Source organism: Pituophis catenifer, unplaced genomic scaffold (assembly GCF_029215685.1).
Source record: "Pituophis catenifer annectens isolate HBS135680 unplaced genomic scaffold, rPitCat1.0.hap2 SCAF_1, whole genome shotgun sequence".
Taxonomy (NCBI): domain Eukaryota; kingdom Metazoa; phylum Chordata; class Lepidosauria; order Squamata; family Colubridae; genus Pituophis; species Pituophis catenifer.
Genome location: NW_027256881.1, coordinates 32,359,825 through 32,385,305, shown reverse-complemented (window position 1 = coordinate 32,385,305; position 25,481 = coordinate 32,359,825). Strand labels below are relative to the sequence as shown.

At 33.8% G+C, this 25,481-nt stretch overlaps 1 protein-coding gene across 1 annotated transcript in view; it reads right to left on the bottom strand.

Annotated features, from left to right (window-relative positions):
* Nucleotides 1-4,613: 4,613 nt before the first annotated feature.
* The window catches only part of CCDC88A (coiled-coil domain containing 88A), a 74,871-nt gene continuing 54,003 nt past the window's right edge, over nt 4,614-25,481 (bottom strand). Inside the window, exons 20-31 of the mRNA XM_070932234.1 lie at nt 24,698-24,975; nt 24,409-24,552; nt 23,172-23,358; nt 20,540-20,685; nt 19,010-19,102; nt 18,025-18,239; nt 13,958-14,041; nt 12,454-12,657; nt 12,130-12,201; nt 9,881-9,961; nt 7,628-7,896; nt 4,614-5,661 (exon numbers count right to left, since the gene is read on the bottom strand). Coding sequence (XP_070788335.1) covers nt 4,672-5,661; nt 7,628-7,896; nt 9,881-9,961; nt 12,130-12,201; nt 12,454-12,657; nt 13,958-14,041; nt 18,025-18,239; nt 19,010-19,102; nt 20,540-20,685; nt 23,172-23,358; nt 24,409-24,552; nt 24,698-24,975 — 2,763 coding nt within the window. The 3' untranslated portion in view covers nt 4,614-4,671. The remainder of the gene's footprint in view (nt 5,662-7,627; nt 7,897-9,880; nt 9,962-12,129; nt 12,202-12,453; nt 12,658-13,957; nt 14,042-18,024; nt 18,240-19,009; nt 19,103-20,539; nt 20,686-23,171; nt 23,359-24,408; nt 24,553-24,697; nt 24,976-25,481) is intronic.

The following is a 25,481-nucleotide window of genomic DNA, read 5'->3' as shown; positions in this document are numbered from 1 at the left end:
AAAAGGGAAGGTTGGAAATCAGATGAAAAGTATCCAGACTGGTTGGGTTGAGCAATGGACCATTAAGAGTTTATGGAACTCCTTTCTCTCAAGAAATAATTAACCACCACCAGAACCCAATCACACATCCCCTTGACAGCCTTGACCAGCCAAAAGGGCATGGATCTAATACAGGCAAGAACCCCACCCACTTCCTCAGGCTCAACAGATAACTGTACAAAACTAAGCCCCCATAACCACCACTGGCTCTGCTTCAAGGCAGAGTCTACCACAGAGAGAATCTGAGCAACTTTATCTGTCAGATTCCTAGCATATTCTTCACAGCAAACCTTTAAATACAGAATTACTCCTTCCAAGGAGGGACTGGATTACCCCAAATAGGGCCATCAGAGAACTCTGCAGATGCAATAAGGGCAGAGAAATATATTTTGCTATCCTTTCTGCCACAAGGTAGGCCTGTGTTTGATGAGGTTTGCTCTTTGTCTTCCAGTGGTGCTTCAGCCATCTTTTTAACTGCTTAATCTCACTTCCACATCCAAAATCCAGCTGGGCACATCTCAAAAAGGGGACACCCCACCCCCAAGCCAGGTGTCAGTAATACATGGTAGGTTGACCCTCTCAATCACAACTCCAAGAGTGCCCTGCCGCTATTTGCCATCTCCACCCACCAGTCATTGCTGAGATGATATATCCTACCCTCATCCTTCCATAGGCTTCATGTTGCTTTTATCTCATTTTCAATATCTGTTGCAGCTTAAAATCATTTTAGCCATTCCAATACTGAACAGTACCTGCCTTTTTAAGCAGGTAATAACACTAAGTGCCATTCCAGGGCCATTCCACTTTGGATAGTAGAGAAATCCTGTTCTTTCAAGCCAAGGTTTTCCCCTTTATCTACTAAGTTAAGGGGTTCCATATGAGGATCAGCTTGAAACGAAGCTTGACCCATGACGATGACAGGAGAAATGAACAGTGAAGCTGGATACAGATAACTGTCTCTCTCCCTGCTGTTTTATAACACAGCTTTATTTGCTCCTGTCAATTGTTGTTTGGGGTACTTCTGAACATGGAACATAGTGTTCTTTAGGAATAGTACTAAACCTGTGTCAAAAGAAGCCTATCAGCTATTAACAAACCAGAGCACTTTGACAGTCCCATCTCCAAACTAAATTATGGAGACTAATTGCTGGTTCTCACTGGCTGGTGATATTTGTTGAAAGGAAGAGGAAAATAATGTAAAATGTCATTGACAAGATAAGAGTTTCTAGATATGTTGTAAACAGCAGTCAACAGTACATGTTGTTGTGATTTTCATTCAATTCTAGATTCCATTTTTAGAAAACGTAATGCCGTCTCACACTGAAAATCTCATTTTTAATTTTGCTGAAATGTAAGAGAATCATGGAAGTGATTATATGGAATCATATAATCAAGTGAAGAGCACTCAAGCATTTTTGTGATACAGTTGTATACAAAAGTATAGGGATCCCCTCCACCCAGTCAAACTGTACATTCCACCAAATCTCAAGTGTAGAGAAGACAACATAAACTCTATGTTGTACACAGATAAGCATATTTTACTGCTATTTCAATGCATATTTACTCTCTACATGCAGGGTATTATTGAAAACTGTTGGGAAATTTCAATTGCACAGATTGTCAAGTTTCATATAAAGATACTGAAAAATACTTATAGGCTATAAGATCTCTGCAAGGAAGAGTAGGGTTAGGATTTGGGTTAGACTCTTATCAGGGATATAGGAACTTATAGCTGTAAATTGTGCCAAAGATATTACAAAGTACTAAACAGAAGGATGCTTAAACTGCATCCACTGTTTTCTTCTTTTGAATTTGTAAATAACTATATATAAATAGTTAACTATGCATTCCAATTTTCAGAAAGAAGTTGTGTTTAACTTTGTTATCCTATGGAGGCTATGTCAGCTTGTTACTGTATTTTTCGGAGTATAAGACGCACCTTTTTCCCCCCTAAAAGGGGGTGAAAATTTGGGTGCGTCTTATACACTGAATGTAGCCCACTCACTGGCCCCCATCCTTTGGCCTCTGCCTCCCAGCAATTTACCTCCTTGTAGCAAGCAGCAAGAAAAACAGACCATTTCAGCTTCAGCACAGCCTAATTAGCACAAGTTGATTGTCCGTTGCATCAGCCTCCCGACTCTCAGCTGTTTCAGGCTGCAGGGATTGCCATTGCCTATTGTTGCGTGGGCCTCTGCTGCTTGCTGCAAGGAAGTAAATTGCTGGGAGCAGATTTTTTTTTCTTGTGCTAATCAAGCTATGCTGAAAACGAAAATGAAAGTAAAGCAGGCTGTTTGCTGCAACGAGGCAAAATTGCTGGGAGGCAGAGGTAGATTTCTTTTTCTTATTTTCCTCACCAAAAAAGGTAGGTGCGTCTTATAGTGCAGAGCGTCTTATACTCTGAAAAATACGGTAATTATGGTGGTCCAACCTTTTGGCTTGCCTGGGCTGCACCGAGTGAAGAGGAATTGTTAATAACGTTAAAAGTTTATGATCTTGTGGAGTTGCATTACTAGCTGTCCAGGGCCCCATGCAACCTGTAACAATGTATCTGACACTTTGGTTCTCTAAAGATGCACAAAAAAATGAGATCCTTTTAAAGTAAGGCAATAGAGATTTAATTTGTTGTAGCAGTTAAGGCATCAGGCTAGAAGCTGAAAGACTGTGAATCCTGCCTTAGAAAAAGCCAGCTGGATGACTTTGGAACAGTCAATCTTTCTTAGCCCTAGAAAAGAGGCAATAGCAAACCACTTCCAAAAATCCTTGCCAAGAAAACTGCAAGGATTAGTCCAGGCTGTCACCAAGAATCAATACTGACTGGAAGGGGCCAAAAGAAAAAAAGAAATGAGAGCCAATTATAATGACATGTGCAAAATTTTAAATTTTAAATTTCTGGGGTTTTAAAATTTAGCCGAATTTATTTAATAATTTTAAACTATTTTAACTGATGTTGTTTTGTGTTTTTAATAGGCTGTACACCGCCCTGAGTCCTTCGGGAGAAGGGCGGTATAGAAATAAAATTATTATTATTATTATTATTATTATTATTATTATTATTATTATTATTATTATTATTATTATTATTATTATTATTATTAAAATGGGTAACTTGTACAATTATTAAGGTTGTACAGAAATTTTTACATTCTTTAATCTTATAGGTTTCAAGTAATTCTGCAAGACTTTTTAAAGCCTGTGATTCTTAAATAGCATAACACAGGCTACGTTACACTAAGGAAGGCCATTAGGCTATCCACCTCATATATGTCAGTGCATAGTTCTAAGCAGAAACTTTACAGTATCTTTGACAGGATTTTTTTCCAGATGTAGAGACAATAGTAGCCATACACAAAAATTTCCTGAAATCCTTATTTTATACCATATTAAAAATGTATAGCTTATTGGATGTAGCTTGAGATACAATATATGATTTAATTAAACAATGAAAAGCAAATAAACTAAGAATTTGAGCACAACTAAAACAATCTGCTGAGGCAAATTTAAAAGATTTTGATAACACTTTCTAATTAGCTATTGTATTCAATAAGAAGAAAAAAAGATAGTGCTGTTCCATTTTATTTTTTATTTTAACATAGTGTCAAAATTAACGCTATATAATAAAAATTCTGATGTAGGCCTACAGACAACACAACACAGGGGTACATAAGTGCTTCAAGCATGGAATGGAAAAGAACAGAAAAAAACAAAGAAATGAAGCAAGTTTGTCCTTTCAATGCAACTTCGTCTGTTATATATTGTTAAACAAAACCAAAACCAAACCAAACCAAACCAAAGTCATCATTTAGGCTTTATGCCATATATATTATACTGAGTATGAAAATGGCAGTTACACTGAATTATTCTGACTATGACATTTCTTTACAATACATTATAAATTAAAAGCTACAATGCAAACTTCCTTCCACATTTTTTACTAGCCTGAGTGGGAAAGAACAGGAAGGGCTCAATTCAGGTCAGGTGACATGAATACAATGCAACATTAAGCACACTTAATTTGGGGGGGGGGATCCAAACAAATATTTTGTGGAACTTATTTCTGGGTGTGCACACATACAACTGATCTGTAAATTATAAAGCGATAAAACAAATTCTGGACAACCAAACAATCCTACTTATTTTAAACCAGTCAAAATTTAACATAGCTGAATTGGGCCTAAAATCTAATTCACAAAAGCTGCAGCATCTGAATAGAAGAGAAACTGTCCAAAAATTAGTAATTGCTGTAAATCATTATAATTGCTATACTGTAATTTTCTTTAAAAATGTTGTTTCTGGCATGGCACCATGCAACTGGCTAGCATGCATTCAGTAATGTCCATAACGTATTTTTAAACAAATAGAAGATAAAAAAATCAGTTAGCTTCCATTAAGATTTTTGATGAGACATGCAGCAATCACACATTGCAGTTAATACTTCATGCAAACTTTAGCATGGCTTTAATGTTACATTCCTTCTCATGCTAAGAATTCACATGCTAAGAAACATGTGAGCTGTTCATCCATACTCAAGGAAACAAAAATCTTAGTTTCTTTTCTATCTAATTAATAAGGCAGGCTCTATGTTTCAAGTCCATTCATACTTTATCAGAGGAAGTTACTTGACTGTATATCTTATCATACACAACCATATTCATACCAAATAGTTTGGGTATCTTCATCAGCTAATAAAGGGGATTCACTATCATTAGGATCTGTATGCACAAGGCTTTTAAGTTTATTGCTATTCTGTGTGACATCTACTTTTTCATTATCAGATTTCTGATTTTCATAAGGTTGTTTGTGATCCTTCTGTGGCAATTTCACCAATGAATGAAGTGATTTAGCTGTTCTGGTTATGGGTGTTTGAGGTAATCCACTAACATCACAGACTAATTCAGTATTAAGTGTCAAAAATGGCATGGAAAAATGGCCTGAAGATGATATGCCTACTTTATCATTATTTACATTACTGAGAGAAAATGTTTTAGTAATAAACTTGGTCTTTGTTCTGAAATGGCTAAGCCTTTCAGGTATATTCAAATGATCGGGTATAGTAATATTAGCTAAATCATTTTCGGAAAAAGTAACTGCATAATCAGGAGCATAATAAAAAATAGAAGATTGTTGTTGAGGATTGTACTCACTCGAAGATGATATAATACTTTGTTCAGCTGTAGTTGGAGTTGGGTCAACAAATATTGGCTGCCTAGTGTCTTTAGATAAAAAATCATGGATACTGGTCCTCCGAGTAGTTCCTTCTGCTGTTGAAATCACACTGCTTGCACGAGGTAAAGTAGCATAGGGATTGCAGTCTTTTGATTGTCGCTGTGACTGGACATTTTCTTTAACAGACCTGACCTTTCCCTTAGTATCTGCGGCGTAAGTCTCTAAAAAGTTCAAATCTTTAGAATCTTCTGTTCTGTTTAAATTGAATCTTGTAAGAGGCTCTTGCTTATCTAACTTTCCATCAGATAATTCTTTTGTATTTCTTACACTCTGCGATCTGACAATACCACTACTGCCTGATGTCTGTTTGCTTAGTTTTTCTCTTCCTGTTAATTCAGCGTTTTCCGAAAAAAATTTCATTACTTCATCCAAAAGATTATCTTTGCTTGAAGACTTTAGCTGCAAAAAATAGATAGAAAAAGAGAATGAATATAAAAAACACATACAGTTTTCCCATCAAATTTATACAGATCCACAGGCTGAACCTGTCTGCCTAGCCCCCATCTCTCCCCTTTTGTAGACCCTGTATTTTGCCTAACAACCACATTAGGTCCCAATTAGTTCCTGTACCTGCAAACCTAATTCCAGAAGAACTATGGCATATTATTAAAAAATGTTTTCTCTCATGCTGAATTACAAAGTATTGTTGCTTGTAAATAAACTGACAAAATTATTGAGCTTTTACTTTAAGAAACCTGAAAAACATAGCATAAAACATTAATTCTAAATTGCCAGTTTATTTATTCTCCAAAATGAAAATATCACAATTTACTGAGATATATGTGGACAGCTGCAAAAACAAATTTGAGACAATGAAAAAAAGGATCCTAGTAAGTTATGTCATACTGGGAGACAAAATTGGAGAATATGTAGCAATGGCAAAATTAACATTATATGTTCATAATAGACGTCTAAACAAATTTAAGTAATTGTAAAGTATGTTATTGTACTTTTTTTGCAGGACCAAACCACAAGCTTAAAAATAAAGAATTGATTATCTATTTAATTATAGCAGCCAAAATAATAATTGTGCAACACTGGAAAACTTTACAGAATATAAAACTGAGTTGTGAATAAGTAAAGCCTCTTTAATTCTCATATTGGAAAAAAACACACAGATAAAGTAATGAGATTTCAGAAGCAGGAATCACAATTTTATCAAATTTGGTTGGATTTTATGATTTACCTTAATAACAATAGATTATAATCTGGTGTACAATTTATATATGATAAATGTTCCAATGTACAGTATTTGATTTATTTATTTACATACTAATATATATGTTTTGTATTTTCTCTATTTTTTAAAATGTCTTGGAATTATGTTAATGCAGTTAATTTATATTGTAAAAGGAAAAATAAGCAAGAGACTACTTCTCTTTAATAAAGAGAGAAAAAAATGAATGAACTAATGAATAATATTCTACGGTTGGAAAACACTAGACTGGTGATGTATCATTGAGTAAAAAGCCATGCAGGGCTGGTGTTTGATGCAAGATATGCCTTGAAGGGGCATTAAGCTACTTTAAGACTATTTCCAGTTGATCATATTTGATGAGGTTGATGCCATAAGGTCCAAAGAAACTGAACAGTAGTGAGAAGTTATAGAAAAAACTGAAAACTAAAAAGAAGCTACAGAAATTATAGTAACTGGGAAATTTCCAAAAGGTAATGGATTATCCCTAAGACTACCATTTTGTGATGGAAATAGTGGAGGGTGCTAATCTGGCCATTCTCTTTGAGCAGGGGGCTTGGAGAATAAGATTTCAGAGAAGATCTATCAGAACATCTGTCTCCAGAATTAAGGCCTGAACCCGAGAGGTTGAAAAGAGGTTGAATGGACAAAGGGAAGATGCTGAAGAAGAAGTGAAAGGATTTTCAGACAAATTCTAGGACCTGGGAGGAGTTTTGGAGGAAGTTTAAAGTCCTATGGTAGCTTCTACTTTAATAACTCGTTTCTAAAAAGCAGAATGAGATTCAATGAATGATTATGGCAAACCTATACTTAGGCTATAATGTAACAAAGTTGTTGAAAACATTATTTAGGGCTTGAGAATAACTATTCTGTTGTAGAAAATCTGAGGTTAATTTTGTGTAGGCTTACCATGGATAATGGCATTATCTTCTTTTTATAGATATGAACATTAATAGAATGTACTTTTTTGAACTAAGCATTTCAGCTATTACTTTCCTACTCAGTTATCTTCTTCAAATTCTTAATAAATAATGAATGCTGGTTCTGAAATTTAAAATTAATTTTTCTTTACCTGGATTTCAAATCATATTGTTATGATCTACTTGAATTCATACTATGTTTACTTGGGCTTAAGTTATGTCTCTTAAAATTAAGTACTTTTTAACATACCTCAGCTGAAGTAACTTTACTGCTTTCTTCCAGAAATTGCTGCAGAGTAACCATTTCACTTCCAGGGGATTCAGTTTTAATTCTCCGTATTCCTTGTTTATCTATTTTTTCTGACATTGTATGATGAAGCAGGAGACTAGACTTAGTGTGACTTTTCAAATATTGTATGGGGCTGCTGCTACTGCTGGACCATGCTTCATGCTCATGAAGTAGACTAAATTCTCCACTACTGTGGCTTTGAGGCCTGCTTTGGTTGTTACTTGCACCTGCTTTAGAGTAAACAGCACTGATATTTTTCTTAGGTAAAATAAATTACAAACATTTTAACAAATACATTTGAAATGAAGTACAATATATTGCTAGATGTTTTAAAATCATTGATCTGTCAATTGCTGTACAGTAACGTGCTTAAACACCTATTAAAAATTTGTATAATAAAATGTATTTCCTTCATTTTACCCGTTATGGCTCTTCATTATGACATCTAATGTGAAAATTTTTAACTTCAGCTGTCTTTTAAAAATATCAGTTTCCAATTTTCTCTCTCTACACACACACACACACACACACACACACACACACACACACACACACACACACCACACAAATCTTTTCAGCAACCCGGATCATAAAGTCATAGTAATAAATATTACCATCTATCTTTTATAATGTGTTATAAAAGTAAACAAAAATTGAAGCATGAAAAAATAGTTTCAAGTTAATCAAGAAATATTTTGCTGAGAAGATTTATGTAAAAATACATTGCTCTTTATATAAAGTCTCAATTCCTGTGAATATGATTTGAAGAAGGAACATCACATTGTGCACAAAATAACTGAAGAAATGCCAGTTTCTCATTTTGGCATTTCTTCAGTCCAAAGCAGTTGAAACTATTCTCTGCAATACTCTGAAAAACAGTTTAAAAAACTCCTAAGCAATATGTAATTTTAGAACACAAGCATACTTAGCTGACATAGTATTTCTGGAGGGAATAATTTATATTGGAAAAACCACAAATTCTCAAAAAGATGCAAAATCCAGTAAAACTGATGAAAAGAATTCATTGAGGCAATGAGAGTTGGTTGTAATTGATCTGCTTTAAACATAGATTTTTTTTTTACAAAAAACAAGCTAAGTAGCCAGCCTAATGTACTTCTGGAGCTTTGAATAGAAGACCTCTTTCCTTTGCCTTTTTTTACCCTTATTTGTATAAATCTCACTCTAGATATATCTAAGCATCTTTATACTCTCATTTTTTTTCTCCTTATGAGATATCTTTCCTTTCTTTTTTAATCTTCTCTATCCCCTTATATCTGCATTTTTTCTTTTGTTTCACTCGTTTTTCTTTTTTTTCTTTCTCATGTTATCTTTCTTATTTGCATAAATTCCACTATAGAAATATCTAAATATTTGTATGCTTTCTTTTCTGAACCCAAAGATGCTTTTCCAAAAGGCAACTGGATTTTCTTGGTTTTTTTCTTTGAAAACATTTTGCTTCTCATCCAAGAAGCTTCTTCAGTTCTGACAATCAGAACTGTAAAAGTTTCTTGGATGAGAAGTGAAACATTTTTCAAAGAAAAAAAACAAGGAAGTTCAGTTGCCTTTTGGAAAAGCACCTTGGGGACAACCATGACCTGGATGGTTCAGAATCTCCATAGACATTCCTTTTCTGAACCTTTTGTTCTCCTAATGAGATATCTTTCCTTTCCTTCTCCGTCATCTCTATCCACTTAAATCTGCATTTTCCTTTGCTTCACTCCTATGAATTCTTTTGTTTGCTCACTATTAATAGCAATACACCTAGAAGTTCAATATTTTCAGCATTATGATTAATTATACTATATTGCTAATGATAATTGGGACATCAAATGCCATCAGTGTAGTTATATCTGTAATTTCTGGACTGCACATTTTATTTTCTACCCCTGACATTTAGTTGGGGGGAGGAGGTATCAAGAGTATTTGAAAAACTTTCCCCCTTAGTGACATGTTCAGTATATTATAATGTACTTGAATTCTACTTATATAAAGGGCACCAGAGCAGTAAATAGAGACTACAGAAATGCAAGTATTTATTATATTTGTTTGCCACATACTTCCAGCAAAGTAATCTATTTTAATTAAATTGGTTATTTAAAAAATAACCAAATGGCTAAAATCATCACAGTAAAAATCCCCTCATGCTATGAATATCACCCGGTCATCTCTGTCATATAAAGAATGAAGCACAGGTTCATTTCTCTAGAAGTATACCTTTGACATCATGGAGTGATGCATTATTATTGCTATTGCTAGTTGATGTTCTGCCACTATCAAGGCTGGCTGGTCTGGAAGCTAAATAAAAAAGAAACAACAGATAGCACAAAACACCTATCAAATCAGAATATACTGTACATAAGATATTTCATTCACAAAAATGAATAAATGATCTCACAAATAGTTCGGCCCTGTCACTAAAAGGCTATGTAAATTAGAACTAGTAGTCTGAATTGCATCCAAGAATACTGGTAACCACTGCTTTCTCACAGAGCAAAGGTATTATATGGATATATCAACATATACCTGCAACCTATCCAGGTTACTGCATTCTGGATAAGTAATGTTTCTAAGTAGTTACCAAGGACAACTTCATGTAGACTGCACTGAGCAATTCAAACATAAGGTGGCTAATGTATAAGTAACTGTAAATAAGGCCTCCCAATCCAGGAGTGGGTGGAACTGACACACAAAATGGATATGTGCAAAGGCTCTCTGAATCACATGTCTAGAAGGACCTCCAAATTGTGCACCAGGTCAATGCAACTTCATTTAGAATAAAAAATGGAAAGTCCCTGGACTTAGGGGATCTTGCAATCCATAGCCACTTTGTCTTATAAGGTTAAATCTAAGACTATTTCCCTTCATTTAGACTCCTCCATCCCCCAATACCATAACATAACTTCAAGGGGCCTGAATCCTGGAGGGGCCAGGATTCAGATATATAATTGGGTATCATCAACATATTGACAGTATCTAACCCTATGGCAATACATCAGGTCACTTAGTGGTCTCACATTGAAATTAAATAGCAGTGGGGAGAGAAATGTTGGAGATGTACAGGCAAGACATGAGAATCTATAATTAACAATCCAGAGGACCAAATGCCTAAGGACAGAAATCAGTGGGTGCAAAATTAACAAAACTTCTTGAAGAAGATTCTGGGAGACACAAGCCAAAGTTAGCACTGTGAGAAAGTGTTGTTAATTTCAACATGGAAGTAATCACTTACAATATTTACAATACCCGTTAAGAAGTTAGTATATGAGATTTCACTTTAGGAATTCATATAAAAAAGCAATGCACAAAGTTCATATGTCAAAAATGTTAAGTATTTATATCCACTGTCTGGGAATACACCACCATCTTGAATAATCATCTCCTTGCAAAGGCCTCCCCCAATTTTTATCAAATTGGTGGCAGATGTGTGTTGATATTAAAATCTCCAAAATTGCACAAACACTGAAAAAGTGCAATAATTTACCATGTACTGTAGAAATATGAATATCCCTAAAACAGAAAAAGATGTTTATAGGCAACTTTTAAAAAATGCCCTACAGAAGTGGTCCCGAACCTTTCCGACTTTCCAAACCGGCAGGCAAGGGGAGAGGGGATAGTTCTGCATGAGAGGTGGGTGAGCGCATATATGCAGCTCCATTTGTATGAGTAGCGGCACACAAGCCCGTCACTCACACAAATGGAGCTACTTGCACACATGTGCCACTTCCACTGTCTGGTTCCAAACGGCCACGGCCCAGTACTAGGCTGCAGTCTGGGAGTTGGGTATCCCTGCTCTACAGCAGTAAAAAGATATGAAACAAGAAAAAATAGAATGTGTGTTTAGAATTGAAAAAAATGGTTAAAAATAGCATGTAAACATGCAGAATTAATTTTAAGACATTTACAATAGATTCAACATGGATATGATCTATGCAGAAATGCCATCAATAGAAGAAAAACACTCCTACATTAACAGCATGTACTCTTAAACAATATAAATATAGAGACAGTATTAATATAGTTCAGAATAATGCATTATTTTGAGTTAAATCAATTTTGAATGATCAATTAAATTTTATAGCTGTAGCTTCTGTTTCAGCACTCTCTGGTTATATCTAAATTGAAATTTGATTAAGAAAACAAATTAATGTATAAGTGAACATATTTTGAGAGACAGATTGCCTAACTAATTCTCAACACTAAACTCTGACATTTAGAATTGAAGGAGAACAGAAAAAAATGAACCTTGCACTCAACTGTTCATTTTACTTAAAAAACTGCATTAGGGAAATGGGGAAGAATTCTATTAGATTAAATGGAAAAAAAGATGAGATGAGATGAGATGCAAAGTTGAAAAAAGAGAGAAAAACAGTCAAAAACTGACAAATGCTCATTTGCAAAACTGTTTTTGGTTAAACTTCATAAATGTTCCCATAACCAGCACTCATTTAAAGTACAAATCTTACCTTGAATTCTTGAACCTGTACTAGAATCGTCACTAATTCCTTGTGGACTTACATCTTCAAAAGATGTTGTATCTAGGTAGAAAACAAACATCAAAACCTTAATATTAGTTTATCATCTAGAAAATGTTATGAAGAAGTTTTTGCTCCAATAAATTCATGTTCTCACAAATAATAAGTCAGAAATATAGACCTTTTCCCCACCACATAAATCTGTTATTTTAAATATTTGCTGAAAAATCATATGAAATATCAAGCATGAATAGATTCCAATACCACTAGTGTTGCTAACACAGCCACACCACACTGAAAAGATTCTACCTATACCTTTATTATTAAGCAACTGCTTGGATCTCAAGCCTGCAGCAGAGTTGACAGTTGCAAAGTTGATGGATGTAGTAGAGAAGGCCATAGATCCCAATTCTTTTCTCCTTTTACCCGTGGATATATCATCAGGACCTTCCAGATGCTCAGAACTACCTATCCATTGTCCTCCTGCTAAGACCATGGACTGCATCAGGTCATTCATTGCTGGGATGCAAATGAAAGCAAATGAATCAGCATGATTCAATGATTTTTTTGCATTGTAAAATGCTTCACATTTATCTCTAATCATCATACTGAAAGCTAAATTCCATGTTCATATATGTTATAACATGCATTTGGCTGAATGAATGAAAAATGTTAAAAAGCAAGGCTTTCTTGTGCAGATGATTGTAAATGTTTTTAACTGCCATGCTTGTGCTGGAATGCTACATAAATATACATTAGGAGCTCTGATGTTTGTAATGATAAATGTAATGAACAGGGTAAGATGAGCACAAGTGCTTATATAAAGTCAGTGCTGGCAATGATAAGGGGCCCTTTATTGTGCAGGCTTCTATAGGGATAGATAATTGTGCATAACACTAGAAATAAGGTTCTAAATCAAATGTGCTCTGTAACAGCTGTCTTCATACTGAATCCTTAACTTGGAAATAAAATAATACACTGGCAAAAACTTGCCTCCCTGTTCCCTACTTTTAGAAACTAGTAAAAGTTAAGCAGGCTACTATTTATGTTTAGACCTGTTTTAGTTTTAAAAAAGAAAGAAAATGATACCTGTCTTTCTAAGACTTATAACTAATTTTAAAAATGACACTCACTTTGCAAATGTGTGCCTGGTACCTAGTTATCCATATGTATCTAATGCACATATGTTCGAATGCACATAGAGGTGTTCCTTGCTTAAACACTCATTCAGTGAACTTTCAAAGTTTCAATGGTGTTGAATAAGTGGTACTAATGGCCAGTCCTCAAAGTTCTAGTCATCACACTATCCTCTGGGCATCTAGCAACTGAGGTCATGTGATTGTCATTTGCTATCCCTCATTGCCAGGTTCCAACAAGCATGGGGAAGCTGGCAGGAAGTTGCAAATGGCCAGCATGTGACATTTATTTAACCTGGACACTGGGCTTGCTTAACAAAGATAATCAGAAGTGCAGGAACTGCATCACTAAGTGGCATGGTCATGTGACATTGTGCTTTATGGCCATATTACTTAATGATGGAAATTCCAGTCCCAATTATCATAGCTAATGGGGGACTATCTGTAATTTCCATAACGTGAGCATATAAATGTATCTTCAATTTTGTGTTATTTATAAAGCCCAATAATTATGTATATTCGGTGTCAGTATTTAGAAACATTGCTTCAGCTCCTTGTATAAAGCAGGACTTGCACTCTGCAGAATAGAAAAAAACAGTGCAGTCCAGGGAAGGGTTAGGAAAGTTAGTAATAGATGCCAGTGTAGCCATTTAAAAAGAAGCTGAACTTTCATAAAGTCTTACACATGGAGCGACGGTAGAAGGCCTTCATTTTGTCTTTTTCCTTCGGTCTGTTCCTCAAAAAGGGCAGTCTTTTCAGTGCAACCACTTTTATGTCATAGCATAAGGAAAAACAGAAACGGTAAATGAAAGAAAAAGGGGAGAAGAACAAATGGAAGTTAAATGTTGAAACTAAGGACAGAAATGAATGTTTGAGTTTCCACTAGGTGCAATTTACTAACAGCTATTAATTTCATGTTGCCGAATGACAATGAAATATGTAACCTCCATAGTGAAACTTCTAAAATATCCAGAAACCCTGGAAATCCTGTGTGAGGAACAAAAAGAATTTCCATTGTTCAGGATTATTAAATGTCTCAAAAACCAATCTAACAAAACCCAAACGAAACACTAACTTTGAGACGGAAAGAAAGTTAGAAATCACCACGTAGGTTTTTGGAGTTTGAAAAATGTTTTTTAAATGCTAATTTGGTTTATTAAAAATGTTTGAGCTTTGCCCTTACTTGCTATTAAATTGTGGCTGTAGTTTTTAAAAATTATTTAATTGTTAGTTTGAGCCTATTTTATTTCAGTAAATTGTTGTGTATACCAGTGGCAAGGTTCCCTTTTTAATATAATGTCAAGGTTCACACATTGCACTATAATCTTCTCTGTTTTTGCCTTAATTAATGCATGAAGCAGGGTCAAAAAATAAAATATATTTTATTCCTGGACAGTCAATTGTTTGAAACTTGCTGTTGGCTTACATTCATTATGTTAAGTGCAACATGATTTTATTATGGCATTATGAATTTATTGTAGTTTATTACTTATTATTTATTTATCTGTTTGCTTACTTATTTATTATTAAATAAGTATGTTACTGATTCTCAGTGACCCTGGGTGGCTCACAAGTAAAAAAAAAATAGCTTAATGTGATTTTTTTACCCGTAAATCATGGTTAACAAACTTTGACATAGCATGTTGTATAAACTCAACAACTGCATCTGATAATAATGAAAAAATGTGAATATATACCATATAATTTCCTGGCTTAGTCCCAATTTTCTTTGTGTCCTATCAAGTATCCATTCCACATGGACACAAGACATGGACCAATATAAATAGGAGGGGAAAAATTAGGAATTGGCCAAATGAGTCAAGATTACTATGTTCATCTGCAAAACAGCCTTTAATATGTCCATCTTTTTCTATTAGTCACAGTTAAAACAAGCTAAGCATGACCACCATATACTATCCAATCAAGAAAGGAAGTTCAAAAAATTGTAAAAATCCAATAGACTGTCATCTTAAATAATAACACTTGCATATTGGGACAGGGATGCTATCATTCAGAAAATTGATACCATAACAACAACAAAAAACCCCAAGAAAAATATGACAGTGAAGTGATGTTAGAATCAAGCAGAGAGTACATACAAAAACAATTTTAAATTCAGTGTCACAGAAGGATTTTACATGGATCTCTTATTCCAGACTTGAAATCCTATGCAAAAGGACCTGGTAACTAGAAAATATTTTTTTTCAGTATGGGTTTATTCGAGTCCAAACACAAAGCATATATGTAAATTATTAATCTCGGAAAAATAATGAGAAAAATCAAAATGATGTTCAATAACATTATCTTCCAAGAAATTATATATGATATCACAATCTTAGAAAATTTAATCTTTATTTATGACCTATTGTTATCTATTTTCATATGCACTGCATTTTTCACTGAAGGATTTTGCTGGTGTAAAGAGTAGAAAAAATTGCCAGGAGTTAAGTACAAATCTTTCCCGTTTACCAATTCCAACTCTAACTGCCTCTCATCTAAAGAAAACCAGGACTACTTCCAGTTATTATTTCCATCTATCCATTCTAACAGTCTGGATTTACACTTGGATTTGACAAGCAGACCATCTTGATTTTTCTGGTGAATTCAGTTCTGGGAAATAGGTGGGAAAAAGCTACCTTGCTGATAGTTCTGGATGTCTTGTCAGCTTTTGACAGCATTAAGTACAGCATCTTGTTGAAATATGTGAGAGCTAAAATTGGACATAAAATTTAGTAGTGGTTCCATTCCTGTTTTCCCAGATGCTATCAGAAAGTGAATCTATGAGACTTTGCTTGACCTTTTTCGAATTATCCTTTATGGTACCACAAAGTTCTACCTTCTCACCATCTTATTTAATATGAAGCAGTGAGAAGAAACATGTATGGTTTGGAACTAGATGCCATAAACATGCTGATAACATTCAGCCAACTTGTTTGGATTGCAGTTCTCCAAGGTGTATGAAACAGAATGGGAGAAAACGAAGTGTGATTCAGTGCAGAAAAGATGGAATTTGTACTGCTTCTAGGAACTGGAAATCACAATTCAGCTGCTATACAGCAGTAAAAACTGATAATCTATAATGGTGAAGCTGACAAGAAGCCCATCTCATCCATTCTACAAATGATATCAAGGAAGGAGAGGTAAAAAGTCAAAAAAGTCACTCAAATCTGTATTATAAATATATTGTACTTCATAGAGAGTACATTCAATCAAGCAATACACAAAAAAGCAGATCAGAATGTAACTATAAATCACAAGATAACTACTATAAACCTATTATAAGGACAAATATTATTTCAGTTTTGCTGAGATGCACATAGAGTGAAGAGAAGCTTCAGTATTTGTTATCTGAAACACTTAAAATAATACCAAATTGTCATTAATATAAAACTATAAAACTTAAGAACATTTTCTGTTCATTTTAAAACAAAACATTACTTAAAATGTTTGTATAGAAATATAAAAATTAAAAGGTAGAGTCGCTACATTTAGAACTTTTGGCAGTAGATTAAAAACTTTAAACTATTTGTCTTATGAAATATATATTGTATTTTTCTTATTTTATTGATGAAAAAACTGCTTTTGTGAATTAAATCCACAAAGAAATATTAAAAACTCATGCATTCCAACAATGGAATATTTGAACTGCTTTGGTACAATTCAAATAGCTTGAGAATTCTGAACAGTGACCATCAAAATGTAATGGTCATAAACTGGGTTGTGAAAATAAACAACTTAAGCAATGTGCCTCATTCTGCAATTTTTTACATCCCACTGAGTTTAATATTTAAAGGTCTTAGCATTGCTAAGTCTGAATTCCCTTCCTTTGAGGTTTGTGTATTAAACAGATCCCATTTGCTACCAATATAACTTAACTTCTAAGATCAATCAAAATCAGCCAGTGTTTCTATTGAGCATATTGTTGTTTTGATGGCAGAGCACAATTAAAAATCTATAAGCAAAATGAATCCAATTGTTTGTTTCCCTAAGTTTATATAATAAACACAGATGATGGCTATTCTTAACTTGAAAGGTAGAATGGTGTAGCGGTTAACATATTGGACTAGAAATTGGAAGAGCCAAGTTGTAGTCTACCCAAGGCCAGGAGAACCTTTGGACCAATTACTCTTTCTCAGTCCAACTACCTCCTCACAGGGTGGTTGTATGGAAAAAAAAGAGATGGCACCATTATATACATTGCCATGAGCTCCTGAATGAAAGATGGTATATATGTGTAATAGGTATATAAATAAATTCCTCATCAATATGCAGCTGAGCTTTACATATAATATATGTGAACCAAAACATCATCTCTTCCATGCAATGTTGGAGGCAGGGCTGCACTTTATTAACTTCATCAGATGGCAGGTTGGTAATGGACATGCAAACGAATAGGATCAACTCTATAACTATATAAAAGTTGTTCATAAGGAAGCATTTTACAGGAAAATCATATGATAAAAATGTCATGAGTGAATGAGAAAAATAATATTTAAAAAAAAAGAATTCGGGTAAAGGAGGTACAAATTTCATTAGCCAACTCTAACCCATTTGTTAATTTCATTTTAAATAATGAACCCCTGCAAAACATTTAGGAGTATATTCTGCTGTAGAGGTTGCTTTTTCACTATCAGCTATATAATAAAAATATTAAAGTTCTTTAAATCTAGTTTCCTCCCCCCAATACATTTTAAACTGGAAACATTACAGCAGATACTACTCCCTATTTAAATTTTAAACAATTACTCACTGCTGCTTTTTTTAGTCCCCACTGTCTGGCCATCTTCAAGTGAATTTGAGCCCACAGAGGAACTATCTTGACTATCTTGTTGTGGCAGCTGAAGAAATCCTTCACTAGATTCTGATCGGGTTGGTGTCAGAGTCAGAGATTTGAGACGTTCTCGGTTGACATCTTTCTTTGATTTTATCAATTTCCTCATTTTCAGAGTAATCCAATTGCCTCTCCTTTTGAAAAAAAAATGAAAAAGAATGTTAAAGGTTTATATAATCTAAAGAGAAACCAGTCAACTTAAACTGAAATGCTCTTCATCTGTTGAAATTCTGAAGTTGGGACATGAACATAGTCCTTAAGTAGTGTGCTATAGTTTTGGAAAGCCAATTAACTCTGACTGACCTATTTAACATTGCAGTAACTTCCTTTTTTTTTGGAAGTTGGCAAGGTATTTAAGCCAAATAATGTTTCCAAATTCAGAAAAATCCTAACTTTGACAACATTAACTTCTTCCAAGAACTATTCTTGAAGAGAAATTTCTTGAACAAAGACTTTTGCCTTCATGGTGAGGAAGCTACAGAAGTATTAAACTATGCTTTGTTATATTGCCTTTTTTACAAAGTTTACTGTTACAGATAGTAACTCTCCATTGTTATATTTGTAACTACATTAATATTGTTCAAATCAATATCATTTTATTTCTGATTTTGAATGAGGCATTTTATAATTTTCCATTGTACTTGACATACATTGTACTTTAACCACATCGTTGTAACTCTTTATTTTTATTACAATTTTTATTTGCTGTCTCACAGTTTGTGATCTTTTCTGAATTGATAAATAACTAAAATAAATTGGTTGACCGACTGATGAGAGAGAATGCTAAATTTAGAATTTGTTATCCTTCAAAAATAAATAGACCTTTTCTCTGGTCATGTGAATACAATTTAAACAATTCCCAACAGAATGAAAATGATATCCTTTAACTTAGTGGACACATTACCTTCTAGGAGGAGATGGTTCATAGAATTTATACTGATCCATAATCTTTTCTTCTAACTTTTCTTTTTGTCTTCTCAGTTCATTCAACTTGTCACTATAAAAGAATACATTTCAGAAGGACATATTTTTACAAAATTGCTTTCCTTTTTAATTTTGTATCTAAATATCTTAGTACCTTTTCATTACAGGTCTCACTTTATAAATAAATGTGAAATTGTTTTTTACACAATACGTGGTTGATCCAGATTACTTCCTTGTAGATTTTGCATTCTAGAAATATACTCCTGGAAAAGGGAATTGTAGTCAGGGGCTTTTATATTACCTTTTATGTTTTTATTGTAAATCACACAGAATCGCTAATTGAGATGGGTGCGGTAGAACGCTGACAGACAGACAAGCAAACTAGTCCCACTTTTGACATGAAAGTCAGCTGAATGACTTTCGGCCAGTCATTCTCTCACAGGCCAACTTACTTAACTTACGTTCTTGTTATGTGGAAAATAGGAAAAGAAAATAATATATGGTAGGTTTGTCACATTATTTATAAAAATAATGACAGGATATAAAAAATATCTAAATCTAAAAATAATGAGCCCACAATATGTTCTGTGAAAATATCCCCAGTATAGAACATGGATTTCCCCTATTTCAACTGTATGAGAGTTTTATGTCTGTGTTTTAACAAAACAGTAACTCAGCCCCCCAAATCACTTTTTGAAATGTAATTTTTAAAACATATATTGTTCAAAAATTGAGATTACCATGTTTTACATTGATTAGTTCCCTTTGAAAATATTGTAAATTTCAAAAATTAGGATTACTCTTTTTCAAAGTAAATATATGTGTATCTCATAATTCATGCACTTTTCCCCATGGTTCTTGATTTAGTTTGTGTATTTCTCTCTTCAGTATCAAAGGGCATATCTTAGATTGACTAAAATGACACCTTCGACTACAATTCCCTTTTGCAGAAAAACTGCATCTCCAGTCATGGATGATAGATGAAATCATGCTAATAATGAATTGGGTTGGCATTAAAATTCTCCCTAATCCAGAAGTATTTTATTATGCAATTACTGGAATACAGTAGTCATTAAGTACTCACAGCAAGATTCAGATTACATTTTAATGGTATATGCATACATTAAGTATAATGTATTTTTTTAAATAGTCATTTTATATCTTTCATATCTTTAGTCAATTCAATTCAAAAGATGTATTTTAAACAATCTTATCATTCATTATAAAAATACAAACATCAGGGGAAGAAACAGATTGCTTACAACTTGTCATAAGAAATCTGTCAATTTCTTTAATTGCTTACACAGAATCTGAGTAAGACTCATTCAAATTAATTCAATACTGAATATGCTTTCATAGTAAACATGAGTGACTAAAATCTGATTGGGTGTTAGTTAGACATTTTTCATTAGTTCTTAACAAAATGTCCCAATAACATTTTCATTATTTTTATTTGACAGTTCAACAGCAATTATGATTTTGTAGCTGGCTTTCCTGTATTGATACCCACATATATTGCCTTTGCTCAACATGGAAGAGATCTTTGCTTTCCATATTCTGTTCCAAAAGTGTTCTGTTTTGTAACATTAAAGTCTGTATTTGGTCCAGTAGATGTCTGTTTTCTTCTTCCAAGTTCCCTTTTAGTTGGCTAAGCAACTGTCAAAATGTCCAAACACAACAATTAGTGCCAATATTGAGCCAATTCTATTTACACAGTGCAGTTAACTAAGACAACTAATCAAATACTAAAAGTTTGCTCTAGAAAATACATTATTTTCAGTTGCATTTCTTTTAATCAAAAACACTCTACTGGTTCTGTTTAGCTTTTATTCAATTTCTGGCTATCAGTAAATATATCTAAAATTATATCCAGTGGGAATGGTATATAGCAAATTTCTTTTTGGAATATTTTAGGGAATGTCTCAGGTTTTCAGCTTTCTCTTACACTCAGAATGAAACAATGGTTATTTGTCATGAAGATTTCTTATTGTTAGGGATAACAGAAGAATCCAACAATGCTAACACATTTTGTTGTCCTAGAAAGAATAGATTGCAAATTGAATAAACTGAGAAATTAGATCTTCATTTACAATTAATTATATCCATATAGCGATCAACAGATATCTGTTTAATAAAGGACCAAGGAAAACTGGGAAAAGGATGTTTTTCTCCTTTTTATCCTCTCCTATTTCTGTTATTTCCTCTTTAGGGCAGATATAATTCTTTTCATTTCCTTCCCTAAGAGATTTATTTAACACCTGTTGTGCCATTTTGGTCCCATTTGTTCAAATGGAACCTGTCCTTCCTATACAGATCTGGCTTTTCCCAAAACTTTATCCAATACCTAATAAAGAGGAAATCCTCCTTCTGCAGCAACATTTCATCTGTACATTGAGAATTCCAATTCTACCTGTCTAATTGGTACTGTGCATGGAAGAGGTAGCATTTCAGAGACAGCTTCTCTGGTGGTTCTGGCTTCTACCTTAGCCATCTAAATTTAGTTTCCAGGACTTCCAACTATATTATAAGAATGTCATTAGTGCCCACAACAACGGCCTCCTCTCCAGCAATATCTAGCAGCCTATCTAGACAGTGCATAGTACCTGCAACCTTCCTACAGGCAGACAAATCACCATGCAGTCAGCAGCAGACACCAGGTAGTCACCACCAGACACACAGCTATCTAAATTCCTAATGATCAAATAATCTACCACCAGAAATCTCCCATTATCCTGGGAGAATTTTCAATGCAAGAGGAAACCTGTTCGGACTTTGTGTTTCTTCTAAGGGAGAGATTTGTTTGTTTGTTTGTTTGTTTGTTTGTTTGTTTATTTATTTTGTCGCATTTCTATGCTGCCCAACTCCCAAGAGACTCTGGGAGGCTTCCCTCTTCCTTAGACTGATGTCCTCCTTCCCCAGGACCCTTGTTCTCTGAAACAGCCAAGCAGCTGTCACCTTGTGAATGAGATTGCTATTACATCTCTGATCCCTTCACCTGTATATCTCTCTCTCCCTCTATTCTAGTAGAACTATCTTTCCCTCAAGGGAATTGTTTCCTGAGCACCAAGAGCTGCTTGCACCAAGCAGCCACCAATGATCTCTTTCAGTAATCCCTGTTTAACACTCTCCACTTCTCCTCTGTTCTTGTTACAACAGTTGTGGATTCAAACTTTCACTTTTATTTTTTTTAGCCTTAATTTTAATTATTTACTGAGTGTTTCTTCACACACCACTAACAATCTCCTGCTAGACAGATGTTCCTGTCAGAGAGAGGATTAGTGTAATTATATTCACCCTCTTGCAACTTAGATGGAAGAAGAATCAGAGAATACATGTTCTTTGTTTTTGTTTATCAAACATTGCTTGTTTTCTGGCTATACCTATCGTGACATCCATTTTATGCCCTTAAACACAGGAAGAAATGCAGAAAGCTGAAGAGAAAGACAAAAGACAGAAAAGAGGGGGAAATGGCAAGAGACCACTACACCGAGTTAAAGTTTTAATATCAAATTATCTGCAACTTTCCTGGGATGAATGAATTAACAAATTCAGCATTAGACGCATTTTCAAATGTTGGAATCTTAACTCTTTATGTAAAACATAAATTCAATATTTGATTCAATAAGGGAAAATGTATTAAAGCTCTTTATAGTTTTTAATATCTTGTAAAAAATGCACAAGATCAATTTTTGGTTTTTTTAAAAATTATAAGGGCACCATGAGGTAGATTCTGGGACTAGAAGTCTCTTTTACAAATAAGTCCTATCTTTGATGCTGGGGTGAGTGGGCAAGTTTTGCTATTCCATCCAGATAGACCACCAGCACATTCTATTCTAACTTGCTCCCAAGCCTTCAGAGCAAAGATCAGATAAAATATTAAAAAACAACCATCAAAAATAATCTTTTACCAACAGAATCAAAGTCTAAATTCAGTCCCTAATTAAGTTTCAAACTATGTCCTCCCACAAATGTCCTCATGAAGTCCTAAAACAGAATAAATGAAAGCCAAGAAGCATAGAAATCATTTAAAAATATTAAATTATGAAATTTGTAATTCTAATTTACTCACAAATCCATATAAACATACCATATATTTAATTTCACTATAATAAAGCATGATAGGGATAATATAAACTGATTACCTCGCACTGATTATTTAATTTTGTATGAGTAATATCCAGTTGTTGATATTGTTCTTTAAGTTTAGAAAATTCAGCCTCCAGTCGTGTTTGCTCTAATTTAGAACTGTTTAGTAAAGTTTTTAAATTCTTGTGATCAACCTGAAGAACTTCATTCTCTTTCAAAAGTTGTATATATGTATGATTTAATCTGTAATTAATAATGGTAAAAATGAAATAATATTACAATAAAATTTACTTTCACAAAGAGTCTGTAAACATTGGTGTTTATATATATCTTAAATTTATTATTTTTATAAATAATTCAAGGTAGCAAGTATACCTAATATTACTTCCTATTTTTCCCATAAAACAACCCTATGAGGTATGCATGTAGTATTGTTCTAAACAACAAAAACAAAGCATGATTACTAATGCTACAACCTTTTTCTATATATACAATATTTTCCTCATATCTAAGATGAATTTCTATGAATATATATTATAGATGGATTGCAATGTTCAGGTTTTAACAATGCTTTTGCACTGTGCTAAGTAAAATTCAATACTGTACTAATGGAAATGTCCTGTTTTTTTCTCCTCTCCCATTCCCCTTTATTCCTCAAAATCTCCTTCACTGATTTTAATAACTTCAGAACAATTTTTGATATATAAACTTGATTTCAAGGCAAGGAAAAGTTATCTTTCTACTGGTTTTAACAATGGAAGCAATTACATCAACTGAAGACTTCACTGTATTTCAGTTATGATCACGGTCAATTTCAATCTCTATAATACAATATACTGTATACACAGAGTCTAAGGTAGTCTTTTACTTACTGGCTAACCAGTTCCTTAACAATTGTTTGAAATTACAGTGGACCTGGAGCAACTTGTAAAAGCATTTGGGACTGTTGTAGAATGTTTGCCACCATTCCCCAATCATGCGATCACGTTTCAGGTACCTTGCAAATGGCTCACGTTTATGACTGCTTGCAGTGTCCTATGATCATATGATTGTGATTTGCAACTTTTTTTCTGATTTCTGGCATTTTTGCCAGTTTTTGCCAATAAATGTTCATTCAGAATAATGGGCTTGCCCTTATGACAGTGGCGTTCACTTAATGAGCACAGGGGTTGCCTTAACAATCGCCACAAAAAAGATTGTAAAATTAGGCCCGTCTTTTACAACTGAAAATCTGGTCCCAATTGCAGTTATAAGTCAAGGACTATTTGTAATTCATTAGTATTGCTTTCTCACCTATCATTTTCTTCACAAAGTTTTTTATATTCCACTGCTACCATTTCATGTTTCTTGTTTTGCTGAAGCATCTTTTCTTGCTCCACTTTGAGGCCTTTTTCCAATTCCTCTAATTGTACTTTTTGCTGAAGTAATTGACTGTATCTGTCAAGTGAATATAAAATTATAACTATTCTCAAATATAAAATTGTAATTAAGAAAGTAAATTAAATTTTATTTTATTTTCTAAATCAATGTAAGCAATTCTATGGTTTTCCAACTTTAGCTATATTTAGCACAATGTAATTACCTGTCTTCTAAATCCTTATGTTCTACTTCAAGATTCTTATGTACAGATTTAAGATTTCCATGTTTAGAAATGAGAGATTCATATTCAGCTGCTTGCCGCTCATGAAGTTGTTCCAATTTTTCATGATCTTTGATTAGAGAATCATAAAATGATCTCAAGTCTTCCCGTTCCTTTATTATGGATTCATTTTCATTTTCTAAGGTTGATTGTTGAATCAATAGCTGTGCATTCTGGTTCATAAGTGATGTGCTTTGGGAATTAATTGCTGAATTCTCCACCTATAATGAAAAAACGTGTAATTAGTTAATGTATAAAAACATGTAATTAGTTAATGTATAACAGACTCCTTTTAATGTATGAAAAATATGTTTTTCGTTGCCATCTTTTTTCAGCTATTTTGGCCTATCAATCTTACTATATTCAGCTATCATGGATCCAAATTTGAGAAGACTGAATTTCGCCAACAGAACAATTTCACATCTAATTTGCTTTACAGAAATGATTTATAGAAAGGAAGAGAAGCCAAAGTCAACAAATATAGCAGAAGTCTTCTCAACCCCACAAGCTTATTTCCTCCAATTACTCTGTTGGAAGAATTCTTAAAGACAGGAAGAGGGCTGCAAAAGAAGACCATTTGCAGAACTTCTGGATTCTACATTCCACTGCCCACAGAGCCATTCTGACCAAACATGTTCCTCATCTGGGAAGATTTTTGGAAAGGAAGGAGGAAAAAATCATTGAAAAAGTCTGTTTAACTGGACTTAAACCATCAGGTAAATGTAGC